This window comes from Symphodus melops (genome assembly GCF_947650265.1).
Source record: "Symphodus melops genome assembly, chromosome: 4".
Classification (NCBI taxonomy): domain Eukaryota; kingdom Metazoa; phylum Chordata; class Actinopteri; order Labriformes; family Labridae; genus Symphodus; species Symphodus melops.
The window spans coordinates 18,087,012-18,108,404 of NC_136694.1; the positions used below are offsets into that span (position 1 = coordinate 18,087,012).

The 21,393-nt window shown below is 38.5% G+C and overlaps 2 protein-coding genes across 4 annotated transcripts; one reads left to right on the forward strand and one right to left on the reverse strand.

Moving 5' to 3' along the window:
- The first annotated feature begins 9,833 nt into the window (after positions 1-9,833).
- LOC306822930 (uncharacterized protein) lies at positions 9,834-13,546 on the forward strand. Of its 2 annotated transcripts, XM_079342233.1 has the most exons (4): positions 9,834-9,989; positions 11,566-11,716; positions 11,795-12,153; positions 12,256-13,546. In XM_079342233.1, the coding sequence occupies exons 2-4, from the start codon at positions 11,605-11,607 to the stop codon at positions 12,430-12,432; spliced, it is 648 nt and encodes a 215-aa protein (XP_079198359.1). In that variant the 5' UTR covers positions 9,834-9,989; positions 11,566-11,604; the 3' UTR covers positions 12,433-13,546. The 2 variants fall into 2 exon arrangements, with proteins under 2 accessions (XP_079198359.1, XP_079198358.1); XM_079342232.1 differs by having other exon boundaries at positions 11,566-12,153.
- Positions 13,547-14,622: 1,076 nt separating this feature from the next.
- On the reverse strand, positions 14,623-20,936 carry nab2 (NGFI-A binding protein 2 (EGR1 binding protein 2)). Of its 2 annotated transcripts, none has more exons than XM_079342214.1 (8): positions 20,717-20,936; positions 20,381-20,490; positions 19,186-20,091; positions 18,949-19,082; positions 17,966-18,017; positions 17,707-17,821; positions 17,438-17,623; positions 14,623-15,062 (listed from the first exon to the last, which is right to left on the reverse strand). In XM_079342214.1, exons 3-8 carry the CDS (start codon positions 20,080-20,082, stop codon positions 14,965-14,967), a joined length of 1,482 nt encoding a protein of 493 aa, XP_079198340.1. In that variant the 5' UTR covers positions 20,083-20,091; positions 20,381-20,490; positions 20,717-20,936; the 3' UTR covers positions 14,623-14,964. The 2 variants fall into 2 exon arrangements, with proteins under 2 accessions (XP_079198340.1, XP_079198339.1); XM_079342213.1 differs by having other exon boundaries at positions 20,709-20,936.
- Positions 20,937-21,393: the final 457 nt, after the last annotated feature.

Below are 21,393 nucleotides of genomic sequence, written 5' to 3' on the forward strand. Positions count from 1 at the left end.
TAGTGAACACGTTGCAGCCTGTCTTCCTGTGATTGACAAGTTGTGACTGTGATCACCTGTCAGCCAAGATATACACAATAATGTGAATTCCCCTCCTTATATGAACAGTCATATTTGGATCAAAGGACACAAAACTTTTAAGATGGACCACACCTCATCATCTAGAATACACCTTATTCTTTTAAACAGTAATTTGAAGCACTGGTTTACAAAAACAATGACATAAGTATTGTGATACTGGTTTTACATTGGAGTTTTTTGGAGTATTGGAGTAATTATAAATCAATTAAATGCAAATCTTTATTCTCTTAAAGACATTGATTTTTCCTCATTTCCAATGCACAACAAACCCCAACAACTCCTTTAATCAGTTACAATAAAATTGAGAAAAAATGGCTACATATCAAAATCCTAAACTCTGCAAGAGAGGGAAGAACTCCAGTCTTTAGAGTTTCCATAAACTTGGTGCATCAAAAAAAAACAAAAAAAAAACACATTTACTGAGCTCAGGTAACGCTCTATGGACTTTAAAAGGAAAGGAAAGGAAATAAATGGTCAGTCTCTTTACATACAAGATCTAAATGCTGTTGCTGAATCATTTCATGGCAAATATCTAAATAATGTTGAGCTCGAAACCTTATGACCATATTTTTGCCAAAAGGACTCAATGTCTTTTGGATTTGAAATATAGTAAAGCAATTTTGCCCCCCTTAATAAATTGTAATATGTTTCAAAATAACCTAATATTTTGTGAAGCTGAAGCCAAAAAGATGATTAATTGATTTTAAAAAAAGTAAGTTTAAGTTTTAATAAAATGATAAAGTATTGATTCTGCCTGACAGTCTCACTGTTGTGTTTTCTATAAATTATCAAAAGACAATGACTTTCATATCTCTCAGGGACAGACAAAGGAGGAGCCACAGAACTGAACACGTTTTTTATTAATACCATACAAAGTAAGTATAAAACTGAAAAAATCTACAAAAGTGAAATAATGACACACAATGAAGGCCATTAAAAAAGGAGAGAAAAAGACAAAGGGAGGACATAAAACAAGACAAGAAACACTGGGAACAAGAACTACAAAATAAAACAAGAAGAGGTAGAGTGAGAACTATAGAATGTAACAGTAACAATACACTCAGGTCATAGAGACAGGCTATAAATGAGAAAATAAAACAGGAAATTCAAATTACAAATAACAAACAACCTAACTAAGGGTTAACTATGATAGTATCTTATATATTATGCACAAAATATTAAATAGTATTTTTAAGTTTTAAGATAACAAAGAAAAAATTGCAAGCACTCCTCTGGTTTAGCAAAATAGTGCCATCATCTGTTCAAAACTTAAATTTCTTTAAAACTTGAACACAAATGGATAAACACAAGAGAGAAATCCAGAGTCGTTTATCAATTACATTTAGAATATGCGTTCATCACTCTGACTATTTTGTCAACTCTTTTGTACATAAGCTGAGAGTACATGCAACCTAAAGTTTGATCAGACACAGATGCTGACAGACAGCATTGAAAAGAGGCAATGCAGAGGGTGTGTAGAAAAGTTCTTTGTCACCAACATCAACAACAGCTTCATCATCAATAGCCTCATCATCACGATCATCATCTTCATTAACAACTTCAAAATCAACGATATCTTTGAACATGCACATATTTATGACAGAGTCTATGCATTGTTAGCAAGCAAGAGGTTTTCAATTTGGCAACTGGGAGGTGACACGCTGTTTTATGTTGGTTGAAAAGCAATCGTTCTGCTGCGTTTTGAGTCATAAGATAAGAGAGAAGATAAGATAATCCTTTAGTCATCTCACGAGCTGAGAAATTTACAATCTGTAGAGGTTTGAGTGTGCATCCAGGGAGACATGCCAGAAAGGGGGTTTCAATAGTCAAAGCATGATATTACAAGAGGCACAAAACAGCTATTACAGGGCTGTTTTGTATGCTCTGATAGGTTGTGTCGGATCCTTGTTGTAAAGGGCAAATCAACATGCAAGCATTCAAAGCAGTGTTGACCTTAAAGGTTAGCTGGTCATCAATCATGACACCCAGGTCCCTGGTGGGCACTGTTTGGTTTGTTCAAGCTGGATAATGATCTGTGGTATCATAGAGGGACTGACTGGAATGAACAGGAGCTCAGTCTTAGATGGGTTGAATGGAAGTGGCATTCATTCATTCATTCATTCATTCATTCAGAGATATCAGCAAGGCATGATGAACTCCTTGCCAAGACTGAAAAGCTGGTTGTCGTCATCATAGCAACAGTATGAGAAACCATGGTAGAAGATGATTTCACCAAGCGTAGTGGTGTATATTGAGAAGAGGATGGAGAAACACAGGAGAACCTCAGTGGAAAAGAAATGCATTTCAGACATGTCTCCCTTCTAACGAATCACTCACATTAGACAAAGTTGTCCTGTACAGTGCTTAATGATTGCCCCCCACCTTATTTCTGTTCAAACTGTCTGTTAGCTCTATATATTCAGGACATGTTAGATATATCCCTATACAAAGTTAATTAAAATCCAATACACATGCGTTGATGTCAGCATTAGCATTTAGCTGTAAGCACTTCAATTCCTAGTATTTCTCTTTCAGTGCTTCCCAGTACAGAGCAGGAAATAAAAAAGGGGCTTTATGTACCACAACTCACACGGTACTGGTTACATTTTAACTGTGAGATGAGAAGTTACAGAAAGATGTCCCCTTCTCCTTTTCACTGAGTATATGTTTTGTCAAACATGGTGTTAATGTTGGCAACATCCCTGACCTAAAGAAAGATGACACCGTGCCACTCTCAGCCACTGCAAACCGCAGCACAGACAGCACGGCCAGCATTCAGCCACTCGACACCTGATCCTACTGTACACCACGTTCCGGTCATCTGGATTTTGGTGTTGGCAGTCAGTATGGAAAAAGGGGACAAGAGAAGAAAAGGAGGCGGCAAAATGAAAGCTAGCTAGCACTGAGGTATTCATTATGCTACAAAATAGCAAGCGTGCCGCTCAAGTCAGATTTAATGAGGCCAGCAGACAAGAACTGTTTCATAAGAATGATTAAGATGATGAATGAACTCTCTAGGTTTAACTAAAAGCATTCTGGTTTTCGAAACTATCTACTGTGTTAATCCTTTTTGACTTTCAGTGTGAATTCTCGTTCTTTCATTCAGTTCAAACCATTTGCCCTTTAGACTTAGCCGACATATTTAAAAACATATCCTAGTCAAAAACATATCATGTTTGAACTTGCACTGTGTCTTGACACCATCTTTTTCCAAAAGTAGAAAGGTACCATCTGGAGCTACCATTGGCCCCTTAACTTTTGACCTGTGCCCTGACACTCAACGCTGAATTCAGGGACAAGCTGTAGCCTTACACCGTGTAGAGAAGAATTCTGACCAGTAATATGCTGCTTACTTGACATACGTGATTTGCAGCTCAAACATTCATGCTCAGTGTCAAACACTTTGCTTCTTAGCTTCTCCAACTACACAGGAAAAGTCTGAGTACAGCTAACACCAGGGCATGTTCAAGACTTAAAAAAAATAATACAAAAGGGAAAATCATTTGTCAGCAGAAAGATTTTATTTTATTTTTTGGGTTATTTTTCTTCAAGAAATCTTTTTATATTATAAATTACAATAACAGTCAAGATTAGTGTAGAAGAAGACAGACAAGAAGACACCCCTCTACCCAGATTTATGATTCTTTTGATTATTGTTGGGTTGGGGTCTTGGACTATTGAATTACCTCTCCTTTTGTCTTCAGCCATTTCGTCCTTGTGATTTGCAATATGCAAGTAATTGATTGATACGAGACATCTAGTTAAAAAGGATTACAATCTGATAACAGATAACAAAAATGTTTTAAAAGCATAATTTAGTCATGTATAAATGATGGAAAGGTTATTTTTAATGTTTCTGGATGTTTCTGTTATGACATCACTGTTAATTTGTGACGGATGTAACATAAGCAGTTTGGAGTCGGATATTGATGGAAGCTGCAGTTTTTTCTGCGATGTATTTTACTTTGATTTGTTTTGTCAGTAAACTTTTTGAAAGGAAGAAAAAGTAGTCCTGTCTTTTCGCTCACGTTACAAATACTGTGAGTTCACTCCAAAGAAGTAGTAGAGAGGACGAAGAAAGAGACGGAGTGCCCCTATACACACAGGTTGACTAAGTTGTAGAAAGATTTAAATGCAAAAATGGACAGCAGAACTTAAGAAAATAAAAAATATAGTCTATCCAGTAAAGAACAACACCTGCAAGGGACATTTTTTAAAGCCACATTTCCGTTGATAAAGTAACATTTGTAATTTAAGATTTTTAATTGATTAATAAACAAATCATGTAAATTAATTTGATTTGCACTGATACAATGAAGCAGAACTGTCACTTTCTTTCAGTTTATTTGAAACTATTACAAAGAATTCAGCATTTAAGTTAAAAATCATAAGCTATACATTGTTGTATGTCACTCAGAAGCTGGTGTGTGTCTGTGTGTGTGTTATAGCAGCTGATTGCTGGAGAGGATATTGTTCCCGCAGGAGGAAAGCTAATAGGCTTGTTTGTGAGGATGGTGCACCTGTCGTTTATTGATGGATTGAGCTGTAAATAACTGTAAGAAGATGTGCAGTTCTCTTTGGAAGCTTCTGTGTTTCATTTTCTGTTTTTTTTCCGCTGTTAAATCTTTTTATACACACACACCTACACACAGGTGCACATATCATTCCACATGTATTCATCAGATTGTATTTTTGATCATCTCAGCACTGCGCAGAACCACTGAGATTCAGGAAAAGAAAATGAAGGCATCGAAATGAAAGGACGATAATTTAATTCCACTGATGACCAGAGACCCTCACTTGATTGTCCAGTCACACATCATTTGTTCATGTACTTTATGTTTGCGCATGTGTGTGGGTGTGTTGTTGAGTGTGGAAAACCCTCTGCATGTATTTATAGCAGGCCATTGTTGAGCCCATAGAAACCTCTGTAACTGGATCTGGACTCCTTCACTGAGAAAGTACGGTGATAAAAGAGTTGGCAGACGTCACCGGTCATGCTGTCCGTGTGATAACTGTACAGCCCACATCTCTGTCCTAAGCTCTTAGACTGGGCAGGATTAAATTCATAAGTGGATGGTGAGCCTGTTGAATTATCGTTCTGAAGGGTGGAAGAGGAAGGGATGGAGGAAACCTGTTGGCTCTTTGGCCCTTTTAATGTCCATCGTCATTGTGTCCTTGCGCAAGTTTTAGCCATTATCATAAGAAGGATATGATACACTAAATTATTGTTAACTCTGTAAAGGTATTGCTCTACTTATTTATTTATGAATACAACATAATGTTAACTCATATATTAAAGATGTTTACTTTGTTTTTTGTCTAAAAAGTTTGAGTGATCTAAAACATATATTGTTGTTTAGTTCATAATGGAAACCAGACAATTTGATTGAAAACAAAAGAAATCAATTCATATCACCAGAAAATGATTGTTATTTTGGGATAACAAGATGAACAAGAATAAATCGAGAGAAAACTACCAGGATTTTTTTTTATATCACAGGAACATGTAGTAAATAAAATGTATGGCAAGTCCGTTTAGGGTTTCGGTAGTTTTGTGCACATTTTACTATAAGAGTTTAGGTCACTGTTATGATGTTTGAAGCCATGGGTCTATATTATGAATTAAGAATTTTTGGGGAAAAAATGATTAATGACTATGTTTGCTATATGCTAACAAGATCACTTACAATACAACAATATAACTTTAATTAAATTGTGTGGGATAATTTCCCACTTTGTTTTATAACAGCAACGATTAATTTTATTTCTGCTAACCTGTTTATTTATTTATTTAAAAAAAATAATCTTTATAACCTCTACAACTTTAAAAACAGTTTGATACAATGTTGTTTGCTGCTTGACGGGTACAATTAGCCAAAACACCTTCATTTGCATGTGTGCGCGTGTGACTATGCAAGAAATTTCTCTCAGCTCAGAGAGAATATGAGAATGTTACAATTATAAAACACGATTGACAGGATGGCTAGTGTTGCACTGGTGGATGACAGTTCCTGGCTACATGCCTGGAAGTTATTTACAGCAAAGCCCCCCTCCCAAACTCCCTCACACAGACATAGAGACACACATACATACATACATACACACTTCAAAAAAGCCTCATCACAGGGATCAAGTGTAAAGGGATGGCAGTACAGGAGGGATGGGGGTGGGGTGGGTGGGGGGGGGGGGGGGGGGGGGGTTGCTGGTGGAGAGGGTGTGGCGTGTATGAGTTTAGAGGTTCAAGGTCAGATCAAACACATGGTGCAAACTAGCAAACACACTATAGCACATGTGTGGGTATGGTACAGGAAGACAAAAATATGAAAAAATGTTTTGTAAATTATCAGATTATATGAATTGAGAGTAGGCCTCTTTAACTGTAACTTGAATATTAATCAACAATATTGCATGAAGCAAAGTTTCTTGTACCAGACAGAGCTGTGGACATGTTAAAAAGTATCACACATGTCCTTGGAAATGAAGAGTGGTTAAAAATAGAAATTAACATATGGGCTTTAACACTGTGTTAAGGCAGAGTTTGAGAGCTATTTATTTTAATTGTTTTGAACAAAACCAAGATATTTCATTTTTATCAAATTAGGGGAAAAAGTAAATCTGTATTTTTTAACACCTTTTTTATTTTATCTTGTCACATCATCAACTCTTTCTATGATATGGGCTATATGACTGGCTACTGATCAAAGTGACAACCATCAAGTGTTGAAAAATGAAGCCAATGCCGAAGTGAAAATCCTGCAGTTCATTGTGTGTCCGATTGAGGCTGACTCCAAGAACCCCGGAAAGGACATTCACTGCAGCCAAAAAAGACCGTTTTTACAGTAGAAATTTTACAGCCTGGTAAACAAAATGATTTTATTGTCCTCAAGGGCTCGCATTTTACTGGGGTAAAAATGTTTGTAATGCATTTGTTTTTCTTTTGTGAGCATATTTAAAGACTTGTTACCTGTTTCTTTTTAACAGTTAATTTTCTGAGTTCAAACTTTGAGGATATGTTTGTAGCAAACATCCTCTGCAATATAGATATAAAAAAAACAAACAAGATTTCAATAATACCTACCGTCGAATTTTGTAGTTTCAAAATCGGATACACGTTGATGTAGCAGGTCACATTGTCACGTCCTTCATATTGTGTTTCCTTCACTATACTTTTTAGCACCTTTGTCCTGTCACCTCAAGGTAAATATCCCCCAAAGCAATGCCAACTACAGTCCTTCATTTTTTTTTAGGTCAAAACAGTATTTTAATGTTGAAAATTGGCCATAAATTCACAACAATTGCTTACAGTGTACTTATTTTTAACTGTCCTGACATAAATATGGGGAAGTGACTTGATACATGACCCTATTGGTATCAGAGAGATTAAGGCAGTGTATGCCTCACAGAGAGTTAAGCAGTCTAAAGAAGAGGGAGCTGGCACCCTGCATGGATCACAAGGTAACAACTCAGCTGTCAGGGGTTGACACTGCTGCTCCTAAGTAAAAGGATGATATATAAGTCAGTATGCCACACAGGGGATCCTGCCTTAATGTGGGTCTATTTTTAAATAAATATCAGTCACTGAAAACACATGACTCACACACATAATGACTAAACATGCTTCTCTCTTTTCATAGGGACATTATAGCCAACTTGTACATAAAAAGTAGCCCTGTAGCATTTTCCCTTTTGCTGAAAGCATCGAGGAGTTCTACTAAACTAAACAAATATTTTGTATATGTATATACAAAATATGTATATGTATATACAAAATATAATAATATAATAATATAATTGTATATGTACATTATATATATATATATATATATATATATATATATATATATATATATATATATATATATATATAATACACACGCACCCACCCACCCACACACACACACACACAGACACACACACACACACACACACACACACAATAATTTACAATAATAATACAGCTTGTTCAGCCAGCTGTCCTCAGCATTGTCCTTTTATTAATCAGATAGTCCTCAATGTTTGGCATATTGTCCCTTATCAACTAAAACCCTACTTAGCAGTCTATGAACAATGCCACCTAACTTTGTCTTCCCTCTCTCTTCTTCAAATGGATAGTTCTGGACACAAATTGCTTTAAGTGGACAATGTTTAAGGACAAATTAGAAAGTGAGTGATTTATAAAATTATCTCTTATCTATGTCTCCCTTTCTTTTAATATTGACTTGATGGAAAAATGTAAAAACTAATATTCTAGTTTCAAACTTTTATTTTGAAGGACTGTTAAAAATGACTATTAATTTTGCAGGTGTGACGAGCTTGACGCAGGTGTGCTCGATCAGTATGACGTTATTTGAAGAAATGCGGAACCAGTCTGGCAAAATAAAGAAAAGTGGCGAGTCTTCGTCATAAACCCCGTCTACAGATGTATTTAAATCGATACTGTGAATGACCGATCTGTTTTCTTGTAAGTTATCCCATTTGTTGTTTTTGATTCACAGAAGAAACTTCATGATTTCAGAAGGTAGCTGAGGGGGGAGAGCAGAAACCGAAATTAATTTGGACATGAGTTCCTTTTTTCCAGAGAAACTGCACGTTTGATAAATAACACAGATGATTCATTTAAGGTCGTTTAAAGGCGAACACGCTGACAGTTTAAAAGCAGATTCTTTATGAAACTTAACAGACATTTAAATACTCAACCCTCTGATTAACATTAGGCCTACCGAAAAGTATTCCTATTAGTCACCTCAGTGACTTTCATGTAGGCATGTCACGTCTCCATCCCTCACTGGACCAACACTTTACACAGTGTCAATACTGGCTGGGTTTGTTACACGTGATTACGTGATGAATAAAAGTGGACATTATAAACCCCTTCACATCCTGATATATAACATAATTATGTAACATAATTATATAACTTAAATGCACATAGCATGTATTTTTAAGGTTTGTCCTTTAAGTGTTTCATCTGATGGCACTTAAAACTTTTAATTTAATATATAGCAGGACCTGATTTCTTCTTACCCTTATGATTGCAATTTCAGCGCCTCTTTTGATTCTACAAGTCCATTCCCCTTTCACAGTTGTGTAAGTATTTTTTCCTCTACTGATATGTTGAAGCATTTTACATAACACAGTTCACAATTATAAAGCTCCATACATTCCTTTTAATATACTTTGAACAAGAGGAGTGAGATTGTTGCTTAACTCCTGCACCTGTCATTTCTTCTCATATGGGAGTATGTCTTGTGTTGTGTTGTCTGTCTTTGAAGTGTTTTTACGTTCTTCTAGATGCTCAATATTGTTTGAGTGTGTTTTGCTGTCTGTGCTTTTATATGCCCAAATAAGAGTATAGTATCGCTGTCTTATTTCTATTGTCCTTGACCTGCCCAGGGACTGTAGTTGTGAACTAACTTTACTGACCGAAACAATAGATCTCAAATCCTTGACATTCATTGTAATCATAAAAGTTCAAATGATACTCATTAAAAAGGTTTTTTTAGAAACAGGAGGAATGGTGTGAAAGTGAAACTGTTACTAATCAAATAGGTCATGTTCAAAACAGCTTTACTTTAAAATTAGAGCCTGACTTTCTCGCTTTCAATTGGTGTAACACAATCTCATGTGAGGGTTGGCGTGGTTCCTTTTATGCAAAAAGATTTCACTTCCCTGTTTCAACAGGAACTTCCTTGAGTTGGACATTTTCCAGTGCAGTCTATCTTATAGTAAGTCGAGCATTATTTCCATTGCTCTAACTGGAAACAAATGGGTTGACAGTAAATATACTTTAAATCTGGGTTTACACTTTGAGATGGTACGCTTGATCAAGGTAGAGGAGACTGCACAGGAGAAAACCCTGAACCCTGTTGTAAAATGTGACAGGGTATCCTGAATCCTTCAAAGCGGTAAGTAAATACGAATAACTCTGAATTTATGACATGTGTAAATTGAGGTCCAGTTTTATACTAACAAAATCAATTTAATAAAGCATTTAGCATTTTTCATCTAGAATTCCCCAGCAGGATGGATATGACTTTGAGAAAACTTTTAGATCTGTTTGATAACAAACAATGTCTCTGGGCATTTAACTAAGTAATGCAAATCTGACAATTTTGACTTAATAGTAGAGTTTATAGGGAGACTCTTTATATCAGGGATCGCAAATGAATAACTTAGACAATCCCTGCAGAAAGTGTGTGTGTGTGTGTGTGTGTGTGTGTGTGTGTGTGTGTGTGTGTGTGTGTGTGTGTGTGTGTGTGTGTGTGTGTGTGTGTGTGTGTGTGTGTGTGTGTGTGTGTGTGTGTGTGTGTGTGTGTGTGTGTGTGTGTGTGTGTGTGTGTGTGTGTGTGTGTGTGTGTGTAAGAGAGAGATTGCACTAACTATTGTTTTACTGCTGTCAGCTAACAGCTAAGACAGTGAGACAAAGTGCTAATTTTAAGGGTTAAAATTAAGAGTTGGAGGCTGAGTAATGATAGCAAGAAGACATTTAGCTGAACATGATGTGATTTTTGTGTCTGGATCCAAGAAATGTGGAAACCACAGCAATGTAAATGCTTAGTCCAAAGAGTGTTGGTCATTGAAGTTCTTGTAAAGTTTAACATTACCACAGATGGAGTTATTTGGACCACCCACCTAGACAAAATAATATTGAACAACTTTGATTTTCCCTCAACTTGTCCTCTAATACATGTTTGTGTCTTATTGCCAAAGATGCAAGCTAAAAAATTAGGGCATGGAACCTCGTTTTAAAGGAGTAATATGTAACTCTGACACCTAGTGTTTAAAATGTGCACTTCAGTCCAAATTCAAAACATTGGAGAAATCTTCTCGCCCCCCATCCCCTCATGCCTCGAGTCGATTGCCACATAGTTTGCCATGTGCCGGACACTGAAGCTTCAGTGCTTAGCAAGCTCTACGTTGTTCTTGAAACTTTGTGCGTTCTAACCTCTCATCATTTTTCAAATGCATCACCAATATATATCCTGGTTTTACCACATTTCTGATCTTGGAGTTAATTACAAAAAATGCAGAGGTGTTTTAGGGTGGGTAGACCCAGTTATATCTGAACCAGTTTACTTGCCCACTTCCGTCCCTGCAACACATGTCAGTTTGCCTGGCAAACTGAAGGGAGTCAAAAACAGCCTTGTGGGGGTGCCATACCACCGCCTACCTTCTCTGGTCTAAACAAATGCAGAGCCTTCCAGACCGGAATTGAAACTTAACTGGGGGGCAAACTGGCTTCTTCATTGTTGTCAGAGAAGCCAGCATTTCAAAATAGCATCTTTCCTAAAGGTCTTATGATATAGTGAGATAATTTTATGATTTAATTCAGTAGCTCTTACATATTGCTTCTTGAATCATGTTGACATCAGCATGTTGCTGAAACCATTGCTGCCACAGCTTTTAAAACCTACTCTGACTACAGACTTGTGCTTCATAATATCTCACCCATCTTTTTCATGTGATGTGTGTACTGTACAGCTCATTGGGATTTCCTCAGCCGACTGTCTGTAGGCTGAGATGGAGGAAGCATACAGTGAGCTGTACCAGCAATTTCTTCGCTTGAGATCACTCTGCCTGAGACAGGCTGCTCTGTTACATCAACTTACAGCTTCTCAACAGAATCAACAAGGTACATATTGTGAAATTCTAATAAATATGCATCATCAGCCCATATTTCATGAACAATTACCAAACTATATCTCTGTAGGCATCCCTGTTCCTCATAGAGAGAGTGATATGATGTCCATCCCTATCCAGTGCAGCCAAGAAATCCCTGTTTGTGAAAAGCCTCAACAGCATAAAGTCATTGCACACAACTCTGCAGCACAGTGTTACATCAATAAACCCTCGAGAAATGTGGAGATTTTCTCCAATCTTCTTGCTGAAGATATGTCCAAGCTCTGTTTGGATTTGCCCCCTCAAAGAAATGAAGATAACTTCGAACAGAAGGTCTCACCCCTGTTAAGTGAGGACTCCTCAAGGTGGCAGGGAGCCTCTTCTAGTTTCTCCACCAAATATGGTCCAACAGATGGTTTTGGTGGAGACGGGACGAAGCATACTGCAACAGTAGGTGTCTTTCGCCCCAAGTTCACCAGTCTGTCCTTGAATGATTTTTATCGTATTTTTTCAAAACAAAACTTCTCCACTTGTCTTCTCTGGTTGCCTCAGATGCCTGTGTCCGAAGATCCTACCCTGGCTAATGACTTCCTGTGTCCATCAGGCGGGATGCTGATGTCAGACGTTGCGCTTCAGTCTCATGTTTGTGAGTTCTGCCAGGCGGTTTTCCCTGGAGACACATCCACCAGAGGGGAGTTTTTGAGACATCTTTACACCCATGTCACTTAATCTGATCTCAGTTTTTCCTCGACATGAGTTTAGTGTTCTCAAGATATGTTGTCAGGAAGTCTGCTAACCTGATCACTGAGCAACGCTTCTGTTTGCCTTTGGTGGAACTGAAAAGATGCTTGCAACATTTTCTCTGGGACAGATGTAAAATTAAAGTTGGAATTAGGCTTCATATGCTACCTCACAAACATGTTTTACACTTACAGCTATGAAACTATATGTAGCCAAAAATATATATTTTATTTCTTATATTCTTTACTGTGATTTATGCCCAGTTTGGGTTACTCAGATCTTTGATAGAATTAAGGATCTCTGCATCACACTTGTGAATTCAAACACCTGTTGTTGTAGAACTATTATATTTGTGGATAGTAATGCAAACTTTAATCATTACAGACCTCATACAAACACACAAACATCGCTCACACATTTATTTCCTAGATTCACTTTTAGATGCAGTCCATCTTTACTTACTGACCGTGATCCTCCCCAGATGCGTTAGTGTAACCTGTAACCACACCAGAATGCACCGCCTGTAAAATGTACTGATGTCTGCTTTAGTGACAGAAAAAAGATGGAGAGGTTATAATTTAAATTTGAATGCTCAACCTAATGATCCTTGAAGAATATTTTTAGTATTTGATTTTAGGAAACAACATTTCTGTTTTCAATGAATGGTCCTCCCGCTGCCATCTGATCAACAAAAGATATACTCAAAGAAGTATTCTGAATCCTAATATCAGATAGCACAGTCCCTAGGATAATGTTAACATCCTGATGTTCATATAATGTTTACTAGCTTAGCGGCGATCAAATATTATATTATTAGTGTGAAGCTGGTAAACAAAAAGAAAACTGGCTGGTTTGAGTGTCATTTGCATTTGCGTAATTGTTAATTCAACAAAATGGGTCAAGGGAAATTTAGATGTGATGGTCTTAGGTAAAATGTCCATGGTTGACAGAATGACATGCCACTCATGCGTATAATGTGTACATTGGATACTCAAACAAATGCATTTTGCTTCTGTGATTTTGTGTTAAACAAAATGAAACAGCTGTAAGAGGAACTACATTATTTATGGCTTTCAACCTTAAAACTGAATTCTGATTTTGACTCCGTCTTGATTGTGTCTTTGTGTAAGTGTAATTGTGAATGTATGAGTGGTGATAACAGCACTGGTATAGGTGAGTCATGCCTGATTTGAGACTCTGTGTGGAGTGTCAGTGCTACAAACAAGACGGCAGCAGAGGTGTTGCTGGTTTTGTGACGCAGCTTCATCCACACATAAGAGAACAGCCAAAAAAAAAAAAAAAACCTAGTGGAAATCAAATGCAACACACAGTGACTTTAAGAAATAAAATAACATTTATTGAGATGTAACAAAATAAATAATCTTCTTTGCAACATAAACTGAGTAGGTTACTAATGCTCAAGTGACAGGCAGGTGTGAGTGATGAACAGCAAGCTACCTCACTGATATACATAAGTATACCAAAATAATAACATCTTTAAACGTATTCAACAAGAAACTTGTCATCAGATAAAGTCATTGTGCATTATTCCCACTAATTTTCCTGAATTCTATGAGGTCAGAAAAACTGTCTCCAATGATGTGATTTATACAAAGGGTACCTATAGTTAGACTAAAGAACGCATCCTAGTGGCAAATCAAATCCAGTCTCAGCCACACCTAAATATGGTCGCATCTAAAAACTATACTTCCAGATTTTCAGAAAATCTTCAGGTAAGTGTAATTATTTCTTGAAATTTGGAACGCAGTTTTCCTAAATGCTGAATAATGGCGTTTATTTGCAAAAATGCAAATTGTAAACATTGAGAGGAGAGAGCAGCTCATGACCTCCTCGTCAAAGTCTTGGATTTAAAAACTTTAGCTGAGCCAGACACCTGATGTCAATGTTACAAGAGGCAAATAAACACCACTAAGCATCACTTTTCCTTTCATGCTGCTGATCATCAAAAAAGTGTTTTCAATAGATTTTCACATCATTTAAGAAAATGAACAGGCTCATCTCTTACAAACACCACATCAGCTGCTTTTGAAAAACATGATCACAGAAAGATGTCAGAGAGGGGATGAATAAGTCCCTTGGCATTGTATCTTATAAACCTCAACATGTCTCCTTATATATCTGCTCTACAAGTCCTCCTCCGACTTAAGTTTTCTTCAGCTTTGAACTGTAAGGGGCTGCTCAGGATGTTAGAACACTGCTTTTATCTGGGCACTGAGTGAAAAAAAAGAATAGTGACCAAAACCAAACTTACTTTACATAACTACAGTAAGTAAAGGAAGTGAGCTAGAACAGTTAATTTCCAAAGTTGCAGTGCCCCCTGCTGTGTAGAGTCCAATTCACTTTCAACAAATGGCCCTTTGACAAAAACAGCAGTTCTTTTTCTAATAAAACTTTTTTTTTTCTTTTAATAAAACCTTAGGTACATGTCTGTGTATTTTAAAAAAACGTAAACAAGGAATGGATCCATTGGCAGGACAGAGCACAAGTTTCCTGACGATTTCATTTCCCTCTGTGATTAGAATCTTCTTTTGTGATGCAGGGACTACCACTCCTACACGCTGTTATCGAGCTCCGCCTCTCCACTTTAACCTCAAGGTCTGTGGAGAAAGGTCACATTTAAGGATGATATGACATTTTACTTATGAATCCCTTTAATAAATAAATTAGACTAATAAATGAGTCCCTTTTAAAAATTCTTAAGTAAAGAAATAGTGATAAATATATAATGGAACCCTTAAAGGAACTCCTGTCTGAAGAGTAAGGCATTTTAGGTCATGAATTAGTCTGCAACACCCAAAACATCCACTGTGAGCTGTCAATCAACTTTAAATTTAAAGGAACCTTTAAATGTAATACTGTTACTATATTTTTTTAATGCAAAATGCACAGCTCTATCAGGTCAGACAGCAAAGCCAAAGGATGAAAATGAGTTAAGAGTCATGGTAATCAAGAAAACATTTTTTTTTTTTGAAGACCTTTGAAAAATAGTTTGAGGAATTCAGCAAGAAACTCTCCCACATGGAGTGAAGTCATCATGACAAATCCAAGCTGTTTAATATCTGATTGAGTCAACCAAGCGAGTGAAAAAGACGCATCAAATAAATCAAACAAATGTTGATATTCATTCATATTCAGTGTACTTTTACTAAAACAATCGCCTGTGATTAGGATTCATTTGCTTGCCAGACAGAATATAGATTCCCATGTAAATAAGAATCAAAAATATCAATTTATTGAATCATTACTCATGTATTTTCTTAATAATTAATCCATAGTGTCCATTTGTGTAAACAGAGGCATGCTGTAATAAAAAAAGTGGCTTTATGAAAACATAATAGCACATATTCAGCAACATACATGGAGAGATACAAGTGGTAAGATTTATCACACGTGCTTTTTTATTAACCAGAGGTGGAAGTTAGGTTATGGCACAAAGCGGTGACGTAGGCAGGAAGTGAGAGAAAATTCTGATAAAGTGAGACGAGGGAAACTTGGATGACTGAGCGAGAGAAAAAAAAAACAATGTGATGGAGATCAACGTCAGAGATGAAACATATGTCATTTTTTTGTTGTTTCCACAGTCCTTTCAGCGGAGGGAGAAGATGTAGAAAAAAGACTGTGCCATTTCTCTGCCCACAGGTTTTTATTTTTGTACACTGTCGCTTGGTGAGTCAATGCAACACCCCTCCAATTACCTCCCACTCCCTCGCCCCCACGCCCCATCCATCCCGCCCTTCAGCCCACACACCTAACACAGTCTGACGTCAGTCAGAGCTGAGAGGGGGGGCTCCGTTTCTGCCGCCCACAGAGTACTTCCTATGCCCCCTCCCCTCTCCTCCCCGCCCCCTCATGTCTTTGCTGGCTTTCTTCTCGCTTCATCTCTCTGGCTTCTTCACAGCCCAGAACGACTAACTTGCTCAGATGACTCTCTTTTTGTTCTTTCTTGTGAGAAGCTGTGATGAATAATAAAAAAAAGAATGCTATGCTAACATGGCATTGAGGAAGTGCTGTAACAGTGTAACACCCCCCCTCCTCCTCCTCTTCTTCTCAACCCTCCCTCTCTCACTCTTTTCCTCTCCATATATCGCTCTCCACCTCCTTCTGCTTCCCCTGCTAACTTCTCTCCTCTCTAATTTGCAGTCTGGTGAAGTTCAGCTTTACATGGTGGGAGGCGTCACTGAGTCTGACTCACTAGAGTTCAAACTGGAGAGCTATGAAGTTTTTATTGTTAGGAGAGGTTAGGGAGTCTCTGTCTGTCCCCAGACATCAACCTCATCTCTTTTGATGACCGCCTGTTATTCAAATGTTCATAATTTGTTTGGTATTTTGGGATAAACAGTATGGTTATCTTCTTTGTTGGTAAGGGGAAGAGGAGGAGATTAACACCACTCTGTTAAAAAAAATATTAACGTCAGCACAGCAGCTGGTCAGCTTAGTTTAGCAGAAAGACTTGAAGCAGAGGGAAACTGCTAGCCTGTTTCCATCTGAAACTAACACAATGAAACACCAGCACCTCTAAAGCTCAATGATTAACACATTATAACTTGTTGAATATTCACAGAAGTGAAAACAGCTTCCAGACAGAAAATAGTCCAGCACATACTGCTGTGCAAATAGTTTTTTCAATTTATTTTTTTTCACACAAAAAAACATACAAAACCAACCCTAAATACGTGAGTTTACAGGTGCTTATTAAATTATTGTTTAACCATTGCACAGGCCACATTAGCAGTTCCCTCTTGTCTCCAGTTGTTGTCCAATGCTAAGCTAACTGGTTGCTGGCTATGAGTCTTTATCTACAGTTCAAAACGAAGACGGATATCAGCATTCTTTGTAACTCTTACAGAAAATTAGTGTATTTTGGGGAAAAAACGGTTCCTCTAACCAAAACAAAAATGTGAAACACTTTAAAATAGACTTTTATTGTATGTCCATTATTGAACACATATTAAGTCATTATTGGAAAAGTCACCTGTAGAGTGAGTCCCTTCTGATCCTAGGATGAGCTTGCCAGCCCGATCATGTGACACCAACCGTGCCAATCGCAGCCCTTCGTCCATTAGCGTTTGTTGTATGAGATGGCGACTCCAGTTGGCAGGGTTAGAGGTATCGGAGTGGGGCCTGGGGGACGGAGACTGGTTGCACTGTGAGCCGATGTCTGAAATGGACAGACAGAACTGGTTGTAAATGGTGCTTTGAAACAGTAAGGTCCTATAGACACAAGGATTTGAAGTGTTTTACCATGTGAGACACTGTCGAGGCTTTCTGTGGATAAGCTGTCATCATCTGCCCTCTGGGTCATGCTCTCTGAGCCCTCCACTCCGAGGAGAGATGATACACTCTCAGGCACAATTACCTAAAACACATCACTGTCATTTCATTGACGAACCACTTCACATAACTTACAAGTGACCTGAACTTTAGCTGTTTACACATAAGGTCAGGTGTTAGAGAATCACACATCCATCCATAAGAAGTCCCTGCTGGTGAGAAAAATCACCTCATGTTTCGCTCTCTTCAGGAGCAGCACGTTGTTCTCATCTGCATTTGTCCTGCAGGAGGAAAACAAACAGTCACAATTGAACAATTTAACATCTGAGATCATGTTTGAGTTTGCATATAAGGAATTCGAAAATGTATTAAGTCTATCCTATCTCTTTGTATTTATTGCAATGACAGACACAATTACACATTTTATTTTACTCAAAATGTTTTTTTTTTTTAACAATATATGCCCTTTAAACAATGGATTTGTCACAGTAATTTATGTGCATTTTTTCGGAATGCTATGTGGGAACGAACATCAACGGATTTATTCATAAATAATTTGACTTTCCATTTTTCTTAAAAAAGTAAATCATTGAAAATATATGTCAGGAGTAATGGATATTCATATACTACAGACAAAAATGTTTCATTTCTTTTATTTCACAATTGAATACATTGTGTTATATTTCATTCTGAGAAGTTAAACAACACCTGGCAATGGGACTGTTGAGGAAAATTAGTCTTGAGGCTAACTCAGATACGTTTACATTCGTTTAAGTGTTGATTATTCTGCAATTTCCCTTCTCAAATACATTAAAAAATATATATATTTTAAAGTAACATTAGATTAGAAACTGTTGACATTTACTCTCGTAGTAATAACATGAAGACCTTTTTAGTACCTTGACAAACAGTCAAGGGATTCCTGAGTAGTGTGAGTCTTGTACTGATCATTATACTAACACCACAGAGGTAGAGTTTGATGCCTACTGTCATCTCACCCTGGTTCATCAAGACAATATAACAGTTTGAAGAAGATGATTCATATAAAAGACAAGGTATATGTAGAATTTGATGTAAACAAGTACTCTGAAATGATTGCATTGTGGCTTATTATGACATGATGCTTCTCTATGGACATGAAATAGGAGAGCAATCAAGACACAGCAGGTGCTGGTTTCTGGTGAAGGGATGCGTTATGGATGCCGCCCCTACCTTGCATGCTTGAGTGTGGAGGTGTAGGCGCATTTTCTTGCCACCTGTCGAGCCAAAGAAAAGAGCTCCACCCGTCTCAGCAGTAGGGCATTGTCACGCATACAGAACTGGGCTGCAGCTTCATTGATGATCAACTGAGGAGGAAAAGCTCTGAGTCAAAGAGGGGTAATACATTGCAGACTTAATTTAAATAATGTACACTCAGGCCTGATCTTTGTTCTTGTCTTGTGCTTTTACCTCATGATGCGTAAGCTGCTTCCCTTCTCTCCTCTTGGAGTCAAATCGTCCGTAGATGAGACTGTACTTCCTAATTTCTTCTTCTTTGTTGACATCCTGGGAGCCCATTTTGAAAATGTGACCCACAGTTTTTGCCATCTTCTTGTTCATGCGGAGCAAAGTCTTCACCTCTGTAGGATCTGACCTTGGCAGTGTCCTGAGATGCCTCTCCACACTCTCCACCACTGCCCTTGCAGTCTCTCCATCCAACTGTCCACCAGGCCAGGCTGACAGGGCCGTCGAGGTGAAAGATGCAGAGGGGATTGGAGATATGCAGGGAGCCAGAGGACACTGTGGGCTTGGCGGCTCCTCCTCTACTCCAGATGCAGAAGCCAAACTGTAGTTCCCATCAGGCTCTGGACTGAGCCAGTGTGGATCCATGGGGGACAGTTTTTCTCTGTAGTGTGTGTCTGGTGGCTGAGGGGAGGCCTGGGAGCAGGGGCTTCTTGGGCTGCCACTGTGCATTGGAGTCAGACACGCCCGGTCCTCCCTCTCACATGGAGACCCGGGCTGCCCATTGCTCACAGACTTCCTGGGCCCACCTGCTGGTCCACTTCCTGTCCCTTCCACTTTGAAAAGTGGGATGCCCCCCAGAGGAACATTAGAGACAGGCTGGCTGAAGAGGGCAGGGTTGGCAGCCCAGTCTCTGAGGGCCTTTTGCAGCCTACGCACATGAAGTGGCTTGGTGGCCATGCCAACTAGTGCCATGATCTCCAGGAACTCCTCCTCTGCCGCCTCACAGAGCTGCTGCACATCGTCACCACCCTGTTGGATGAAGGTTTCATAATAGGCTAACAGGTTGGCCCTCTGCAGCACCCGATACAGCTGCAGCTCCCCAAGCGTGCGTGGCAAAGACATGACACAAAGCTAGAGAAAGTTTATAAGGGAGAAAGAAAACGTATGAGCTTGCAGGTGGGAAATTCTTCCAAATTATTAACATAAGGAAATATTTTTAAATCTGGACAACAACTAAGCCGACTGTTTACAGTACACCTTGTCCACATTCTTCTAGCACAATTAAACAAAAAGATGCAGGAAATGTATGCATGCCTTAAAGCAGAAAAGTTCTCCATATATTTAATATCTTGGACCTTTAAAACATTTTTCCCATTGAAGCAATTTTTATTTCTATGTATACATAATAATCCTGTCTTACCTTTTCGAGGTCAGGTAGGCAAATGGGTACAGAGGGGACCTGCGTAATCACTGAAGGGTGTCTCCAAACCACGCGATGTCACAGCATAGGTCGGTACTCGCGAAGTGTAACTAATCAAGAGATAAAAACTAATGTCGGACAAAAAGACAACAGACAAACGTACGTAACATCTAAACCTACACTCAAGTAAAAACACTTTGATTATTGTTGAGTGTTCTTTTAGATAAAGGCATCGACTGAAGACGACCACGCGTAATCCTAAACCAGATGTGAGCAGAAAATAGCCCGCTAAAAACACATCCTTCTGTTTTTCTTACTCGTTTCTTACCCTGTTACCTTTTCCGAAAGCTTCCCCTGCTCAAAGTGGCGTAGTGGGTCCCCTTTGCGTATCGTAGCTCGTCTGAAATCACTGGCAGAAATCCTCCTCCGGCGCACCGTATTGGTTGCTGGCTGCCCTGTCTGTGTGGGCTGGAGAATGACGGGGGCGGACTGCAGCACGCCATCTGACCGAAAAAGAGCCTTCCTCTCCCGGTAGAGAGGCGGCTTTCAAATTGGAGATGTGGGTGGTGGTGGTGGTGGTGTTGGTGGGGGCTTGAAGTTAACCTGTGCGTCTCCAAGATTAGTCTTTTATGCAGGGGCTTTGGGGGGGTTCCCACACTTTTGCCTTAACGACCACTTAACAAATTGGCTCGTCTGCACACTGACTATATGTCTGACAGAGTTAAACAGATGTGACACAAGTGACCTTTGGGCTAGAAGGTGGTCAGTCGTTCATTATTATGACTAGCCTAAAGGTCATGCTTACTGTATTTAGTGCTGATTTTACATTAGGCCTATTTGGAAACTTCAGGGCACAATTACACACATTCAAATCACCAAACATGGGTTTTTTCGGGATATTAAACTCTTTAAAATGCCAACATACTCTGACCATGCAGATTCAATATCTGACACCTTACTGTACATTTTTTTATAGGCTTGTCTTTTTTTGGCATGATATGTATTTGAATCAC